This window comes from Lissotriton helveticus, chromosome 2_1, assembly GCF_964261635.1.
Source record: "Lissotriton helveticus chromosome 2_1, aLisHel1.1, whole genome shotgun sequence".
Lineage (NCBI taxonomy): Eukaryota > Metazoa > Chordata > Amphibia > Caudata > Salamandridae > Lissotriton > Lissotriton helveticus.
In genome coordinates, this window is record NC_136059.1 from 1654168383 (window position 1) to 1654185684 (window position 17302).

Sequence of the window (17302 nt, forward strand, 5' to 3'; positions counted from 1 at the left end):
AGTCACATACCACAAGGATGGGTATCAGTTGCATCTTGACATTGATAGTTCTCTAATGCTGCACCAATGAAAAAGAAGAAAATTGACCTCATAGAGGGTGCTCTTACCTTGGTTACAGGTTTTCCCGGTGTATCCCGGATGACATTTGCATTTGTTCGGTCCTACACATTCCCCATGCTTGCACCCAGGATGGCATCGAGCTGTGAATTGAAGGTGGGAGCATGTTAGCGCACATAAAATCATACCCCATTTACAACATTGCCAATCCAAACATGTTCGTCTAACAGTGTCAAGAGGTGACAGCATTCTCAGAAGTAGACTTTGTCATCACACACAGCCTTCACTGCACTACAGATGCAGTGAGTGAATGCTCGGCTGTGTGAACACGAGGCGCCCTTACCGCTATCAGGGGCTCAACAGGCGGAAGGGCATAAACATAGCATGAACGATTATTTGTGGCAGACTTATTTTTCCACTAAAAAAGAATAAGATTCCCTTTTGCCCCACCGACTTCTACATTAGTAAATAACCATATTTGGGCTGCTTCCCTCTATTTTTGTGGAATTTTGAAAGTACCATTTGCCACAGGAAGCACGGGCTAATATGCTGTGTGTGAATTTGTCTACATTTCCTGTTCCCACAGTAGAAACACAAACTGGTGGCACATAAAGGAGAAGGTCCCAATAGCCTATTATCGTAGCTTATAATCAGAGCGGACAAGGTCCCCACTTTTATTCAAAGTATCTTACTCTGTATGTACCAACATTATTTCGATTATGTAAATATCTTTATTGTAGGTTATATTTATTTGGTCTATGAATTCATGACTGCTTCTGTTGAAACTCTTGCTTGCAACCAGCACCAAATTCAGATTGGCGCACCAAGGGTGTGCATTCCTGGGAGCACAAATCAGAGTTGTACATTTTTAAAATGTCATGGCTTGTCAGCCGAATAAAGGTTAATGACTGACTGGCAAATTAGAAATTCAAACTATTTGCCAACATGATCCATGCCATCCTGTCTTAAAGTAGTGGGCAAAAAGCTCAATTTACACATGGTCAGCAACCACTCAACTTGGAATGCCTTTCCGAGCACAAATGGGAGTTTGCACCTGAAACTGATTTTGGCTCCTCCCTGTTGTAATTAGATCCACAGAATTATCTTCATTGGCCTGGTGACCCAATATTTAGTTCTGCATGCAAAGCTCCAAACTCCCATCCCCTTTGAACGGCACATTAATTACAATGCCTCCCCTCTTTTGCAGGTTATTACTCTCCCTTTGTACCACACTCTACACCACTGCTCTTTGCGAGTGCCATGTCACATTTTTTTTGTCACTTTCAGATCCCAAAATATCTGAACCTAGACCTGGCTGGTGGCTTTAAAATCCCTTCCTTTCATGCCATCTTGTTGGTTCTTTGCGCCCCAAATGTAAGACTCTGCACGTTCTACACCACTCTAACCACCACAGTACACTAGAATGAATCCCAGGTGGTCCATGTGCCTTTACAGATGTATGGTTCTGCAAGATGCAGCAGGGCTGTTTTCTAAACAATGGCAATCACCTCCTATCCGTAGGGTTTCCTGTGGCGTCTCCATCTTTTCTGTTGTCAATACAACTCAGTTTGTTTGCTGGTCACCTTGAATATATCTTTCTCCTTCAGCCTTAGAGTTTCCTCTGTTGGGTGCGCCTTTCATGACAATGCGTACGCGAAAGGTTTCACCTGTTTGTTGATCACGACTTGCCCAGTCCATTTGTCCTCTGCCCACTTTGCCATGTTGTGCTTGGTTTTCTAGATCCCTTGCGCTGCACACCTGCTACCAGGACATTTTCTAACTTTAAACTTGGACCTTTTTCCATCACCATTACCATCACCTGTCTTACCAAAATGGCTTCCTTTGTTTGATTTTGTTGTTGTTGCTTACTTCAGGTAACGGGTTGGAAACTCTGAAGCAACACCTTTTTATTGTACAGATTTTCACACAACCAAGTCTCCCTTCTTTGTTTAGTGGCATTTGAGAAAATACTCGTTTGTAAAGTTGCTTCTTCAGAAATACAGTCTTCTATGTAGTCGGTGTGGACCAGTTTGCCATTTTACAGGCAAAAAATATGCAAGAAAACCAAAAGAAATGTTCCCATTAACCTGCACCTTTAATTGTTGCAAATGAATGCCATTTGCAGGATGTTGAAACTATTCTATTGAATCTCCTTCATATTGAAAAAAATCCTCTGCAAACCTTATTTCCAGTTTGACAGAGACTTTAGTTTCTTTTTACACAGAATTGACTATGTACGCTCCCACTTTCATCAGCATGTCTGCTCTTACTTGTTTGTGATAAAGGGAAGACCTAGTGCACTGTTATTCCCTCTTTTCTTTCATCCCATCTTTTCCCCCTCTTCATATCTCTAACTTAGTTTCCCAGTTTCTGACTAAAGTATGTGGTCCTTTTCCCCAGTCTACACCCTAGCACATCTAATTGACCTATAAACTAGGACATATACTCATCCTGTACCCTAGTCAATCTATCCCTAGATAGACCACTGTACATCTACCCTCCTATGTCCAAGTCCCTCTTTTCTTTCCCTGGTCATTTTATGTCTTACCTATTCTCTTGCCCCCTTTATTGCGTGTTCTGTTGTCAAATGTCCTCAATGTTTTTGAGGAAAGGGGTCTTCCTGGTTCACAAAATTCACCATAATTGAGTTTCATCTATCTGGTGTTCTTTGATCAGGTTTTCCCCTTATTGAGCTAGAGTTGTTCGTGTCCTGCGATAGTTCTGAGATTGCAGCAGACAATCCAGGGCTCAGTAGATTCTAGTGACCCCTCCCCCTCAATGTCTGTACCACAGCCACAAGCTGTGACAGCCAGGTTTAAGACCAGCTCCTTACAAGAGAGTTTGGCAGCTGGATTGCTGAGGATTGGCCGCTATAGGAATACAGATAAGCCTTCTCTAGAAGCAGACGCAACAGAGATACTCTAGGCTCCATCTTGTCAACTAATGTACTCCATCTTCACTAGTTCACATCTATTGACAAATACATTAATGGCTTTTACTAGATGCTTCCTCTATTTATGTGGTCTATCATGTTTCAGAGCACACAGCCTCTTTAACTCCAAGCATACTTAATAATATATTTCCTGGGACTATATGTGAATGCACTAAATGTAATGAGCCGCAAGCTGGGTTCAAACATTTGATGTGGGACTTTCCTGAGTCAACCAGATATTGGGTGGAAGTCACCAACGCTATTGCGGCTATAGCCCATTGTGAGGACTAGAGAACTGTATCCTGCAGCTTTCCAAATTAATGAAAAGGCACAAGGCAGAAGCAAAATTCATACCTTTGGCATGCTCCTGATCGAAACAGCTATTACAATAGAGTGGAAAGCTAGGACACCCTCCTTGCTGGTTAAGTGGTGGGACATAGTTACAAACTGGGCTGATGCCGCTGTACCGCCCTTCATTCATAGAGAAGAAATTAGCGGTCTAAGAAAATTACTCATTGATTGATAATGGGACAAGCAAGTTTATACTCCAGGCAAGGATTAGAAAGATGACTATAGGCCACCATAAGGCGCTGTAAATTTAAATGTTTTGTTAGGGACTCCAACATCTTGACACACCGCATGTGCCTCTCTTTGGACTAATATAGATGTGCCCCATACATCTTGTGAGGACCTCACTGCCGGAATCTCATTCTGTATACAATGTAATCACCCTCCCTCTTTAGTCATATTATTATATGCCCCGTTGTTTTTGTGGTAATTAATGGTCCAACATGATCTATGAAGGGGTTCTTAGTTTGTCTTCTGGAAACCCCAGGGGGTCTGCGACTGCTTAGAAAAATAAATAAAATTGACATATTCGTAAAGTGCATATAAATAAATACGCAAAATGTACAACTGAAAATTTCAATCTGTAAATATGAATGAATTTGAAATTGGAGGCTAAAAATTAAGACAGTATCTTCTGATTGATTCATGGGAGCAGTGCATCAAAAAGAATATATATTGGATGATGAGTGGCCTTAATTGAATTTAGAAAAGCTCCAACCTTCCCATTAAAATGTACATTCTTTTATATTTGTTTGTGAATTAAATAAAATATTTCATCATCAGTATATTTTTTGGATGAATGCTTGTTTCTGTATTTTGTATGCATTGTTTTGCGGTTCAAAGTAAAGAAAATGCTTAGGCCGGGGTCTCCGTCTTCCAGAAACTACTTAGTGCGGGTCCCCGTATTCCAATTATGACTAAGCAGAGGTCCACGCAAGTCAAAAGGTTAAGAACCGATGCTCTACATTGTAATCACACCTGCATCTGTAGTATGTACAGAATAGCTGTATTCTTACTATATTGTCGCTTAAGTAAACAGGTATGTCTCACCATAGATGGGAAACCACCAATCCAACTGTAAAGATTTGTGTAAATGGATTGTTTTTAAAATTAGATGTTGTGCTCTGGGGGGAACAAAATTGGCAAAAGAATGCTTTGCATGTATTGAACGGTGTATGTCCTATGACAATCAATACAAATGGCATAAAATGTTTTCCAGAGCATGATTTATCTTCCTGAAATCTCTCACTATGACAGAGTGTGGAAGACAACTCAACAAGGTACCAGGGTAGCTGAAGTAATATGCATGAACAGCTTAAGGATTTTCAGTGATTCAGAAGCAGTCCCCATAACCTGAAAAAAATCCACTTTTTTCAGACCTTCTTCAGTGATTTGGCACTGCCACTATGCAACAACCTCAGGCTGCTGTCTTACCTTGCCTTAAGTATATTTGACTATAGTGATCTTGCATCCTTTGACAGCTGATTACATAAAGATTACATTTTGTCTAATTCTGTCCATCAAGAGCCTATTTGCTGCAGAAGAGTTAGACAAAAGGCAAGAAGACAAACCTGGTCAAAGAGGAACCCAAGGTAGACTTTGCTACCTCTGTCTACTTATATTTGACGTTTTAGCCCAGACAGCCTCTGCTTCTTACTACATTCTCTGCACTTGTGCTACTATGTTGCTATAATTTACATAAAGGCACTGGATCACCCTTATCTCCACTATCCTTTCATAAGGACAATCCCGGTCAACACAGTTAAGGCTCTCACTTCACACGTCTCGGACTGAGAAATAATCTTCATGTTATGCTCTGGCTTGTGGGGTACATTATGCATGTGGGGCTGAACTGCAATATATCCAAAAGGAGACTTGTGCAAGTAGGAACAATGAACATTGAGTGTTTCCTAGAAAACAATTATTCATAACATATGCGTCTTTAGTTTGTGACATTGACAGAAAAAGTATACGTCTTCGAAGGCTAATCCTTCTCACAGGCTGTGCTGCAAAAATCTATAATATAAAATTATATTTTATAATATAACATGAATACTACAAATAAATGTTTAATTTATGTGTTTTTTAAAACAATAGGCATATCCATTTACTTTTTTGCGATCGAACATTTTAAAAAAGCGTTTCAAATCATGCACCGTGGTGGGGGACCCAGAATATTTACAAAAAGTGGAGGTGAGTCTGCACTAATACTAAACATCAGTACCCTAGGTGACAGTACATTTGCACACCTAGGTTTGTAATTCTTTCAATAGGAACTACCAGCTTCTAACTCAAGGTGTTTGAGAGTATCTTAAAAGAACAACTTTTTTGGGTCTCTCAATACTGAATCAGTGGGACTTTCTTCAGGACTAGAGTTAGTTCAACCGTTTGCTGTCATCGATTCCAAAACTTTATTCGACAATTAAGTCATAAAAGCATCACAAAACATACATTTTACAGTAGAAAAAGTATTTACAATACATGTTGACGACTTATTATACACCCTGAATCTTTTACTCATCACAGAGTCAACCCCATCATCATGTTGATACCATCTACCCAGACTGCTCTCAAATCACTTTCAGGCGAATTACCCATGCCCACTTTAAATACTTTGCCATGGCAACAGCAATTGGAATACTAGGGTCAGTACACAATATTCTCAATGCCTCATCATGTTTCCGGGAGCCAATTAGTCGACATATTGGCAATACCCATTTCTCCCGTGGGGCAATATATAGGGGGCAGAAGAACAAAAAATGACTAATCGATTCCTTGCTGTCCCTACAATTAGGGCATTTGTCATCATTCTTCTCTGCCCACCTTGCGGTAAAAGTCCTAATAGGAAGAGTTCCTGCCCTAAATTGGAAATAGAGTTTCCGATCTAGGGGTTTCTCAATTGCGTCCCAATAAGATTCCAACATTGGGTACGCCTTGAAATCTAGAAAATGCTCTGTCAGGTGGGATGAAGAACTCTTAGCATATTTCTCTGAGTTAACCATATTCCAATATATCCTCTTCATTTGACTCTTGGATGGGAATACAGCATTTTTTGGGTCATCCCACAATTCAATCAAGCCCATTCTCCCCAACAGAGATCTTATTGCTTTCAGCCAACTTATTTTATGAAAGCAGTCTTTCTCTATGATTTCAGCAAAGCCCCGAGCATAATGATGTAATTCCTCTGTAGTCCACAATCTACGCCAATATAAAATTGGATGCAGAATTGCCAGATCTTGCACTGCTCTTTTTCCAAGATCCCAGAACAAGGGAATTAGGGGGGTGCTTTGGGGGACACCAATGGCTTTTCTTAGGAATTCATTTTCTAGGGTTGTTAAAAGCTTTAGATTTGTGAAACCCCATAGCTCAGCCCCATAGAGGGCAGAGCTTAAAACTTTCATCCCATAAATCTCAAGTAGCGGTCTGCTAGGCTTCGTAAGGGAAGATTTGAATCTTTTGATAAGAATGCCCGCTTGTTGCTTATGCCTTAGTATTGTCATGTCCAGCTGGCTATTCCAGCACATATCAGTCTGGGTAGGTAGGAAAAGGCATTCACCTGTTCCAGCGGGCAATTATCCAGGTATATGTTTCCCTTAAATCGCTTAGTTGATATTGGACGTTTTGGTTCTGTAAGAACCATAAATTTTGTTTTAGCGGTGTTCATTTCAAGCCCGGCAAAAATCCGTAAACCGCTGGAGAGCCAGTTGGAGTCCACTCGTCGTTTTTGACAATATAAGAGTATCGTCCGCGAACATAAGGATCGGGACGTGCTCTCCAGCCATCACAGGGGCATCAGTATGGTACAGGGAAAGGTAGTCAGCCACCCCGTTCACGAAGAGCGAGAACAGGGTAGGCGCCAAGACGCAACCCTGTCTCACTCCCCGTTCAACGGGGAAGGCTTCCGTAACTTCACCCTGCTTGCCCCATCTGACTCTAGCGTAAGTGTCCTCATGTAGACGGACAATCAGAGTCAGCAATTCCGGGGCCAGTCCTAACTCATCAAGTACTTGCCAGAGTTTAGCTCGCGGTACAAGGTCGAACGCCGCCCTAAGATCAACAAATACCGCATATAATAACCCTTTTTCCAGAACAACTGTTCGCCAATATAAAGCTACAAATCGAAAAACCTGGTCTATCGTACTGGTCCTTGGACGAAAGCCCGCTTGTAATGGACTCAGAATACCCCCTTCGTCCATCCAATCCTGGATATTCCCCAGAAGCAGCCGACCCATTATTTTTTTAATGGAGTCGATCAGGCTAATGGGCCTATAATTGCACGCTAGGGATTTATCCCCTTTTTATAGACAGGCACAATTTCTGCACCCTTCCATGATTGTGGGACAGCCTTCCCCTGGGCGATTGCATTCGATAGGTGGACGATGTACAACCGCCACCTCTCCTTGTCACTGAGGAATAGGTCCGCGGGTACACAGTCCATCCCTGGGGCACGTCCCTCTGATACTAGGTTCAGGGCTCTATCCACATCCTCTACACTAAAAACAATACCTTCATAAAATGTAAAACCAGGAGCTGCATCACATAAATTGTCATCCATATTGGTACACTGGGGCTTAAAGTATTCTATCCAGGAATTTTGGGGGACATTATTTTGCGGACCCTCCGCACATCCTCCGCCTTCCCATTTATAGGTGTCCCAAAATGACTTCTGATTTTTTGACTGGCACACTTCTTTAAGTTCCTGCCACATTTGATCTTCCCACTGTCTTTTTGCCCCATAGAGCGTGCTTCAGTAATTAGATCTAGCCATTTTTATTATTGCTTGATTCCTAGTTTTAAGCGCTAGGCCCAGCTCGACCCTGGCTTCCCTACATGACTTATTGTACCACCTTTCTAATTTGTTCGTAACTTTTACTTTGGCGGTACATGGCTTACAAAAGTGTGTTTTAAGATAGGAAAAGAGGTCGGCGAGATCTTCACCAAAAGGGCTATTCTTTCCCTCACTATCCCTTGGCCTTATTTTACCGAGCACCTTATCTATACTATCTTTTATAGCTTGCAGAGACTCTGGATGGCAAATCACTGTACTCCACTCGTCATGGTGCTCGTCATTAGCCAGGAGTATTTCCGGGGCTAGTAGATCTTCCGACATTACTACCATTCCCTCTTGCCCCAGTTGAAACAAAGCTGTCAGGGGATTATGGTCACTCTCGACACGGGTCTTAACCTCCATGTCCACAAGAGAGTTCCATAACTTCAGATGTACTAGCAAATAATCGATTTTGCTTTTCCTTATACCATTATCATAAGTTTCTTTCCCCTTCCTATCTGAAGGTGTCCGACCATTAGCTGCTCTTAATTGGTTACCCAGGCAAAATCCATTTAAATATAAAGCAGCCTCTGTCCATTTAACTGCTGGGGTGGCCTCAAGTTGTGGCACACCCCATCTAGAGTCTTCATATTCCAATAGGTTTAATTCTTCCAAACCCAGGGGTTCAAAGGTTGTATTGAAATCACCCGCAATAGGGGCAATACACCGTCAGGCAAGGATTTAATCAGTGATTCAAGCACCATTAGCACTTCTGACTTTTTTCCACCCGGTACACCTCTAGCATAAACATTAATAATATCAAGCTTTAGACCACTCGCGAAGCTAAGTCTAACGGCAATGATATCACAATGCCCAGCTGGGAGCAATTGGATACGGCACTTTAGCTTCTGTTTAACCCAGATCACCTGGCCCCCCCATTTCCCTTTTACCGCGGGGACATAAAAATTCAAATAGCCAGATCTAAATACTGGATCAACCGACCAAGTCCCTTGGAAGAGGCCTATATCGAATTCATCAATGAAACTTGACCAGCATGGAGACGATAACTTAGGTCCCATTCCCGCCAAGTTCCACGATATTAATGAGGTCGTATTGGCTATTAAACCAGGTCCTCCATCTATTTCATTCATAGCTCCAATGGTACTAGAGTGCGATGACACACTAGGGGCAATAGAAAGTGGTAAGTTTAACTCTATTCCGGTTATCTGGCGATCAAGATTGCTCGCATTCTTAGGGCTACTATTAGTAACATTGTTTATATTGTATTTCTTTCCAAGTACTACTGAGCTTATACATACATTCAATGTTCCCTCACTTCCCTCTGCATGTATATTTAACGATCTTGCTTTTCTCGTGTTACAGCACCCCACCCGTGTTTGACGTCAATCACAGTCCTCTAGCCCCGATAGGGCTGAAAACCTATTGTCCAGCCTTAATCCCTGTGTAGCCCGGTATCTACCTGCCTCATTCCATGAGAAAACTTCCCTACGGTGATCCTGCGCTGTTATGTAAAAATAGTTCAGTGGGAGTGCTTGGATCCGGGACCTCGGGTCTACTTGTGCCCAATCACAGATGTGCTCAACACACCTCCGGTCCCTAAAGTTGATGACAACACAATCACCCCCGACTGACTTTACACTTTTTCCCACCCAGTCTACCCTTCTAACAGATAGGATTTCTAAACGTGTACGTGTTGGCAGAGGCCGGTTTGCATTTAACCAATATATGCACTTGTTTTTTTAATTCCACATGTGATTCTCTTTTTCCCTTTTCTAACGGAGGGACCCCGGCCAATATAACTACGTAGGGGGCAGCCTCAGGGGGGAGTTCTACAGACAAAAAATGTGGTACTACATGGTCTAAGCAATTACCACGGAGTGTTAGTTGCTCTATTGTTTTGCTGTTCTCCACTATCTTGTCTCTAGCTTTCTCAGCTCGTTGGCTAACCCCTTTAGGATTAGGTGGGGGAGTTGGAATTCTAGGTGGATTCGGTGTTTTTTCTACTAAACTATTACAACCTCTTGGAACATTATTAGAAATTGCGGCCCCCACAGATTGTCCAGCCAAATTTGGCTGCGCGGGGAGAGGCCCTTTCCCCCGATCCCCCCTCGTCTTCTGGGCTAATGCCAATGAGAGTTCCAGGCAAACCAGTCTAGACTCAATACTGTCCAATCTCTCGTATATCGGATGGATCGATTTTTCCAAGGTAATTTCCAGCTTCCTCCAAAACAGGACGCCCAGTTCTTCCATAGGTTCGCCCTCCGTACTTGGCAAGGGCAAATCCTCTCTGCTCACTGTCCTTGAAGGTTTGGGGGAACCTCTAGTACTAGGTGTAGCTTTCTCTTTGGCCCCTCGATCATTTCCCTTTTTCCCTTTTTTTTCCGGAGCTTCTACTTGGCCCTGGACCCCAAGACATTTGTTTTTAGCTGCCATTCACTTTGTCAGAGGTGCACCCTTTTTCATAAAGCTAGCTGATCTAGTCTTGATACTAGAGGTAGTCAAATTGGCTGGGGGAATATTTTGCTTAGATGTTGTACTGGTGATACAATATGGCCATCCAGCTCTGAGATCGAGCAACCAGCATTTTCCTCAATTGAACCCAACGTGTCCTCAGAGTCAGCCCCATTGTCGACAGGTGACTTAACGGTAGCTAGACTTCCCATGGACGACCGCTTATCAAAAAGCGGATCTGGGGATAATCTTTTTTCCGTCAGCTCAATGTCCTTAGCTAATGCTGACGACACACGTATAAGAAAATTGTCCAGTGTGCCCATTAGGGTCCCGCCAGCATTTTTCCCATTATTTTCACCTGTTATTGAAGCAGTGGCCATAACTCTTCCGAGTGTCTCAGAGGCCTTTCCTTTACTTAGAGTTCTGGACTTTACAAACAGCCAGTATGTAAGCAAATAGTCACTGACCTTTTTCCAGATGTAAATGTTGGTGGGGTGGCCCGTCCCGTCCTTGATCGTGCTTGAACGGGCTTAAACGGGCCCGCCCTTCGCCCGGCATGCTGCCGCGCGCTCCCGCGCTGCGGGGGAGATGACGTACTAAGTAAGCGTGGATATCAGGTAATGCGGGCCAGGTGTGGGCTTAGCAGCGTGCCCCCCCTGGGAGTTGTAGTCCTCCAGTCCTTGGTTCCTCTGATGGCGGCAGCAGTGACCCAAACAGCGATGCAGCTCCCGCGGCAGCGGCGGGCGCTAAGTAAGCGCAGAGATCAGGTAATGCGGGCCAGGTTTGGGCTTAGCAGTGTGCCCCCCTGGGAGTTGTAGCCCTCCAGTCCGTGGTTCCACTGATGGCGACAGCAGTGACCCAAAGAGTAATGCGGCTCCCGCGGCAGCGGGAGTGGCGAGGCGCTAAGTAAGCGCGGAGATCAGGTAATGCGGGCCAGGTGTGGGCTTAGCAGCGTGACCCCCTGGGAGTTGTAGTCCTCCAGTCCTTGGTTCCTCTGATGGCGGCAGCAGTGACCCAAACAGCGATGCGGCTCCCCAATATCTTGAAACTGTACAAAGTGGTATATAGATTCAAAAGATGTTCTTTTTCTAAATTAGAAAGAGACGTGAATCGTGGTTTCAGCAAATCGCAGTAACCCTGAGAACACTGTTAAATCAATTAGGTAACATTTTGTAGCGACACACCTCTGCCACCCAACAATTCCTTAGCTGTAAAGGAGCCAGTTGCAGGCTTGTGCTCCAGTTCATAGAGATACTCTAATCTAACTTTAGAAATTAGACGCTCCTCCTGAAACTGTATTCCTTGTGTAATAGCTTGCTCGCCTGTGAGAAGTTTGTATTTAAGTTTCCATCTTCTGCAAATGGCTGGATATGCGACTGGTATGCTCCCAGAAAGTGAGTTCTGTTCTTGTCCCCATCGCTGACCAAGTACCCGAGTGACTCGTTTCACCCTACATTTCCTGCACTTAGGTTTTTTTTTTCATTATCATTAAAAAGTCAGGAACCATGCTTCCTATGTACACTTTCCTTTTGCAATAGAACATATTCTATATCCTAGTTAATTTTCTCACCTCACTGGTCTCGGAAATAGCATTAGTGCCCATCCCGTGTAGATTACCTACACTTCGCGCTTAAGCGGACTCGAAGGATTAAGAGGGGATCTCGCGAATATCAGTACCATTCAAATGTTCTTCATAGTCACCTTTCTACTCACACCAGATAGATTCAGCACTCCAAATAGGTTCTGACCTTTGCCCATTTCAGCTCGGTCCATAAACGCCTGCTGGGAGCCGGGCATCACTCAGTCTCTACTCTGCATCTGACAGTTCAGTAAATTCCACTACACAACCATGACAGCAGATTTGTTTCAGATGTCAATTGAGCCTAAACTTGGAAGCAGTGGCATCAACTCCTGGACAAACCTAGAAAGTACTGACCTGCAGACAATAAAGCAATTCAGTGCATAGGCTAAAACCTTTAATGGTATTAATTGTACATTCCACAATTGCGCACAGGGGCTCACCCCGGGTTACACAGAAAAAGGGTCAATTTGAGACCATCAAGCAATCATGATATTCAAAATGAAAGAAGGAAAAAACTAAATACACACACAATAGGTTAGAATTATACAATAAATCTCTATAAATAAAATTCTACTTTAAGTCAAATGTATATATTGCAACAGATGATTGCTGCAGATTGATAACAGGGTAGAAGCTAGTGCAATATAAATATAAAAACTGTTTAAGAGCTAAATCTTACAATGGAGAACACAGCTCACTATCGGGATTTAAGGTTTCAAGAGGAGTCCGAAAAAGGTTCTGATGGGGTCGACCAATCACTTATAAGTCACAACCAGCTCGGTCAGATTGAAAAAGGAGGTTGAACTTGGCTTGTGGAAGGAAAACTGTGTCATGTCAATGAGAGGTTTGAGAAGCCCTTCAAATAGCATTAGATCAAATATAAGCACAATTGGAATTCATGCAAGTAAATCCCACTTACAGAAAGGCAAGTCAGTGCCTATTACAAATTGTTACTTTAGCGAAATACCGAACTGCTTTCGGTTTCACCAAAGTGTGCATGCCGGGGTACAATGTGCCCTTTTGGTGATGCACTACTGGTCTCATATACAGTTTTCAGAGACCTCACCTCTCACTCATATCGAGTAAGACTTACAGAGATTGGGTTGAGCTTTAACTCCCAGCAAACTGAGGGGCATATTTCAAGCCCCTATTGCCACCACAACGTCCCTTTTTACGACGCTGTGATGGCGATAGGGGCTTTGCCTTATTTCGTGCCTTAACGCTGCCTTGTAAATAAGGAGCCCTTTCACGCTATACTTAGCATGAAAGGGGAGTGCAGTGGGTGTTGCAGTGGGCGTTCCACCGCAACACCCATTGAAGGTGTCCCTTCCTGTACATAACCAATTATTTAAAATAAATTGTTAAGCAGCACACATAGAAGTTACAAAACACCATTCAAAGATTGTTTATGTGCAGGAAGGGACACCTTCCTGCACATAAACAATCTTCACCTGCAACACAGACATCCTTGCACTAAGGTGCAAGGGTGCCTGCGTTGGCGCTAGGCAGCTAAATTTAGAGCCAACGTAGGAGGAAAGGCAAGGCTGCACCATATTGTTTGTTACCACCCCCTTTTGTACCGCTTTTGGCCGCCATAAGTGTGGCAGGGTATGCTCAGACGTGAGTCCCTTGCTCACTTCGCCACTGGATTCAAGCAAGCCGGGCTGAAGATGGCTGTAATGCCAGAAACCGGTCCTCGGAAGCTTGTTTCCGGTCCAGGGAAGGCATGGCTTGGCAGTTCGGGCTGGACTGTTCCCATGAGGCACAGGGTCAGACTGATTTGCATATAGCCATGTCTGAACTGGGGTGGCAGAGTGGGCTAAAGAACGGTGATGGATTAAACCCAGATCTTTTGACTGGGTGTGAGTGTTTGATTGGTTCAGATGCTCCGTCCATTACCACCCCCTTTTGTACTACTTTTGGCCGTCATAAGTGTGGCAGGGTATGCTCAGACGTGAGTCCCTTGCTCACTTTGCCACTGGATTCAAGCAAGCCGGGCTGAAGACGGCTGTAATGCCAGAAACCAGTCCTCGGAAGCTTGTTTCCGGTCCAGGGAAGGCATGGCTTGGCAGTTCGGGCTGGACTGTTCCCATGAGGCACAGGGTCAGACTGATTTTCATATAGCCATGTCTGAACTGGGGTGGCAGAGTGGGCTAAAGAACGGTGATGGATTAAACACCGATCTTTTGACTGGGTGTGAGTGTTTGATTGGTTCTGATGCTCCGTCCATTACCACCCCCTTTTGTACCGCTTTTGGCCCCATAAGTGTGGCAGGGTATGCTCAGACGTGAGTCCCTTGCTCACTTTGCCACTGGATTCAAGCAAGCCGGGCTGAAGACGGCTGTAATGCCAGAAACCGGTCCTCGGAAGCTTGTTTCCGGTCCAGGGAAGGCATGGCTTGGCAGTTTGGGCTGGACTGTTCCCATGAGGCACAGGGTCAGACTGATTAGCATATAGCCATGTCTGAACTGGGGTGGCAGAGTGGGCTAAAGAACGGTGATGGATTAAACCCAGATCTTTTGACTGGGTGTGAGTGTTTGATTGGTTCAGATGCTCCGTCCATTACCACCCCCTTTTGTACCGTTTTTGGCCGCCATAAGTGTGGCTGGGTATGCTCAGACGTGAGTCCCTTGCTCACTATGCCACTGGATTCAAGCAAGCCGGGCTGAAGACGGCTGTAATGCCAGAAACCGGTCCTCGGAAGCTTGTTTCCGGTTCAGGGAAGGCATGGCTTGGCAGTTCGGGCTGGACTGTTCCCATGAGGCACAGGGTCAGACTGATTTGCATATAGCCATGTCTGAACTGGGGTGGCAGAGTGGGCTAAAGAACTGTGATGGATTAAACCCAGATCTTTTGACTGGGTGCGAGTGTTTGATTGGTTCAGATGCTCCGTCCATTACCACCCCCTTTTGTACTGCACCATATTGTTGCAAATATGGTGCAGCCCTGTGTTTCAGAAGTGGAGGAGCACGGCGTTAATCCAAGGAGGCTAAATCTGCGCTCCGCCACTTCTATTGTAAATATGACCCTAAATGCCTAAATGGTCGAAGTGCTAAACCTGAACTCTAAAAGTGTCTCTGTTCAGGCGGTGTGCTGTGTGCACTCACAGCAAGCAATTCCACCTCAAGGAGCGGAGCGCTTTCTTACAGATCCCTTTGTTTGATGGGAGAAGCTGCTTTAGGTACATCAGTTCACTACGCTGCTATGTTTGTAAGCAATAAGTCTATGTTAGTGAGGTTTTGCTGCTATTCTTTTCATTTTACAGTCATTTCGTTTTTTAGCATTTCACCAATGTTACTTCCTGCCTTGTCATTGATATAATTTGCTGTATGACATCACTTCCTTTGATATCATTGAATATACTAATCCGCTTTCTCGTTTTCAGCCCTAAGAATTTTCAAAACTGTGTTTTAAATTTGAGTACAGCTGCCTGTACACATATCATCCATCTAGCACTCTGTCATGCGGCTCTTGATGCCTCGGACTAAAAAACACAGCGTGGTTTTGTGGCCAGACTTTTCCAGTGTTTTTTATGCAGGACGATGCGACTAAAACCATATGAAATAACGAATAATGCACAACTCACTGCATGGCGTAGATCAGGGAATCCCATACCGCACAAGGCAATTACTTCTACCCACGACTGGAAAAAGACAGGCCCTGGCACATAAAATGGGATCTGCGTGTGGAATAATGGAGAGGGCGCGACGGAACGCCCAAGGAGACAAACCACAGCCGTTTCAACAACTGCAAACACCTGACCGCGTTACTTCGTGGTTTTTTTCTTGGCTTCTTGCTCAGGCTCAACCACTGACAGGCAGAGACTTAGCGAATGAAACTGGAAGGGAGGCCCAACACAGTGTCAAGGAAAATGTTTGCCGTGTTCCCCTGTTTACAACCCGTGGTACGCTTGGCTCTCAGCTACTTCCAATAGGACAGGCTGAAGCAGCAATGCACAAAAACACAGAGTATTCCAGCTAAAGCAAAGTCGACTTTTAATGTGCCTCGAGGTAGGTTTTGGCAAGAATCGTTTATTTACTGGTTCCAGATGCAACACCTTCTGCTCCGGTTCTTTTTTTTAATGACTATCCAGCATTACATTATGTGTGCCACATTAACACATAGCATTAAAGGATTTCTTACATTGCATTCTATGAAAATTAATGTCCTTTAGATTCTATGACATGTATTTGAAACTGTACTACATTTGCTGAGGGAAGCATTGCTCTGTCAGTATTCCAGGTCAGTTCTTGATTCAATATTCTTTTAGCTCTGTACGATTCCATATAAAGACAGAACAAGTGCTTTTTCACGTGGGTGCCAATCTCATTAGGTATTTGGCTATTTTATAGCAAAGGCTCGTGGTCTGCGTGACTTCAGCACAGGGTTGTGGGCCTGGAAACCCAGGAGTGCCGATTTAAAATCACAATTGACCCCTCTCGAGAAGATGGTGTGATCCTGGACAAGTCACTTAATCTCCTTGTGCCTTGCTGAGCCTAGACACTATCGCTGTGTTGTCCATATTTTCACATCTGTACACCAGTCATTTGTAATCACCTGCAACCGAAATAGCTGACTGAAGAGTAGGCAGTTCACCTTGAACGTTTTCTACCTTCTCAAAGTAATTATCACTCCCCTCTCTAGAGTGAGACTAGAGAAAGGCAAATAGTGACGCCTAAAGCAAGCTGGTAACTGCGGCAGGGAAACATTTTCCTTTGTCATTCATCACGCAAAACACTGAACATCCTTCATTAATATGCCCGAGTCTCTGTCCCAAAGTATTGGGACAAAAACTGGCACTTCTGCGTTACACCCATATGGGCCCATGGGTCCAATATATATCAAAGACAGCGGTTCACACATTTGCTTTTAAAGATGGCAAATACGTATTCCAAACTAAAATCCTAAACCTTTCTTACATCTATGAGGCACAAGGCACGAAATATTCGTGGCCTGGTCAAGAGAACTGAAAAGCAGCTACGAGCCAGTGATGTGTCGGTGGCCAGAGTAAAATCTGCTCATGCTTTCGGTTCCTTGAACATAGGCAAATCACCCACTTCACTGAAATTCCCAGGGCAGCTGGTGATTACTTTCACAGTAGCCAACAATTTCAGCTAAGTGGCCAACAAGTAAACGGAGGACA

At 44.0% G+C, this 17302-nt stretch overlaps 1 protein-coding gene across 4 annotated transcripts in view; it reads right to left on the reverse strand.

Annotated features, from left to right (window-relative positions):
• NPNT (nephronectin) overlaps window positions 1-17302 on the reverse strand; it is a 280509-nt gene that overhangs the window by 158943 nt on the left and 104264 nt on the right. For all 4 annotated transcript variants that reach the window (XM_078676614.1, XM_078676612.1, XM_078676613.1 and 1 more), the window contains one exon: window positions 108-200. In XM_078676614.1, coding sequence (XP_078532740.1) covers window positions 108-200 — 93 coding nt within the window. The remainder of the gene's footprint in view (window positions 1-107; window positions 201-17302) is intronic.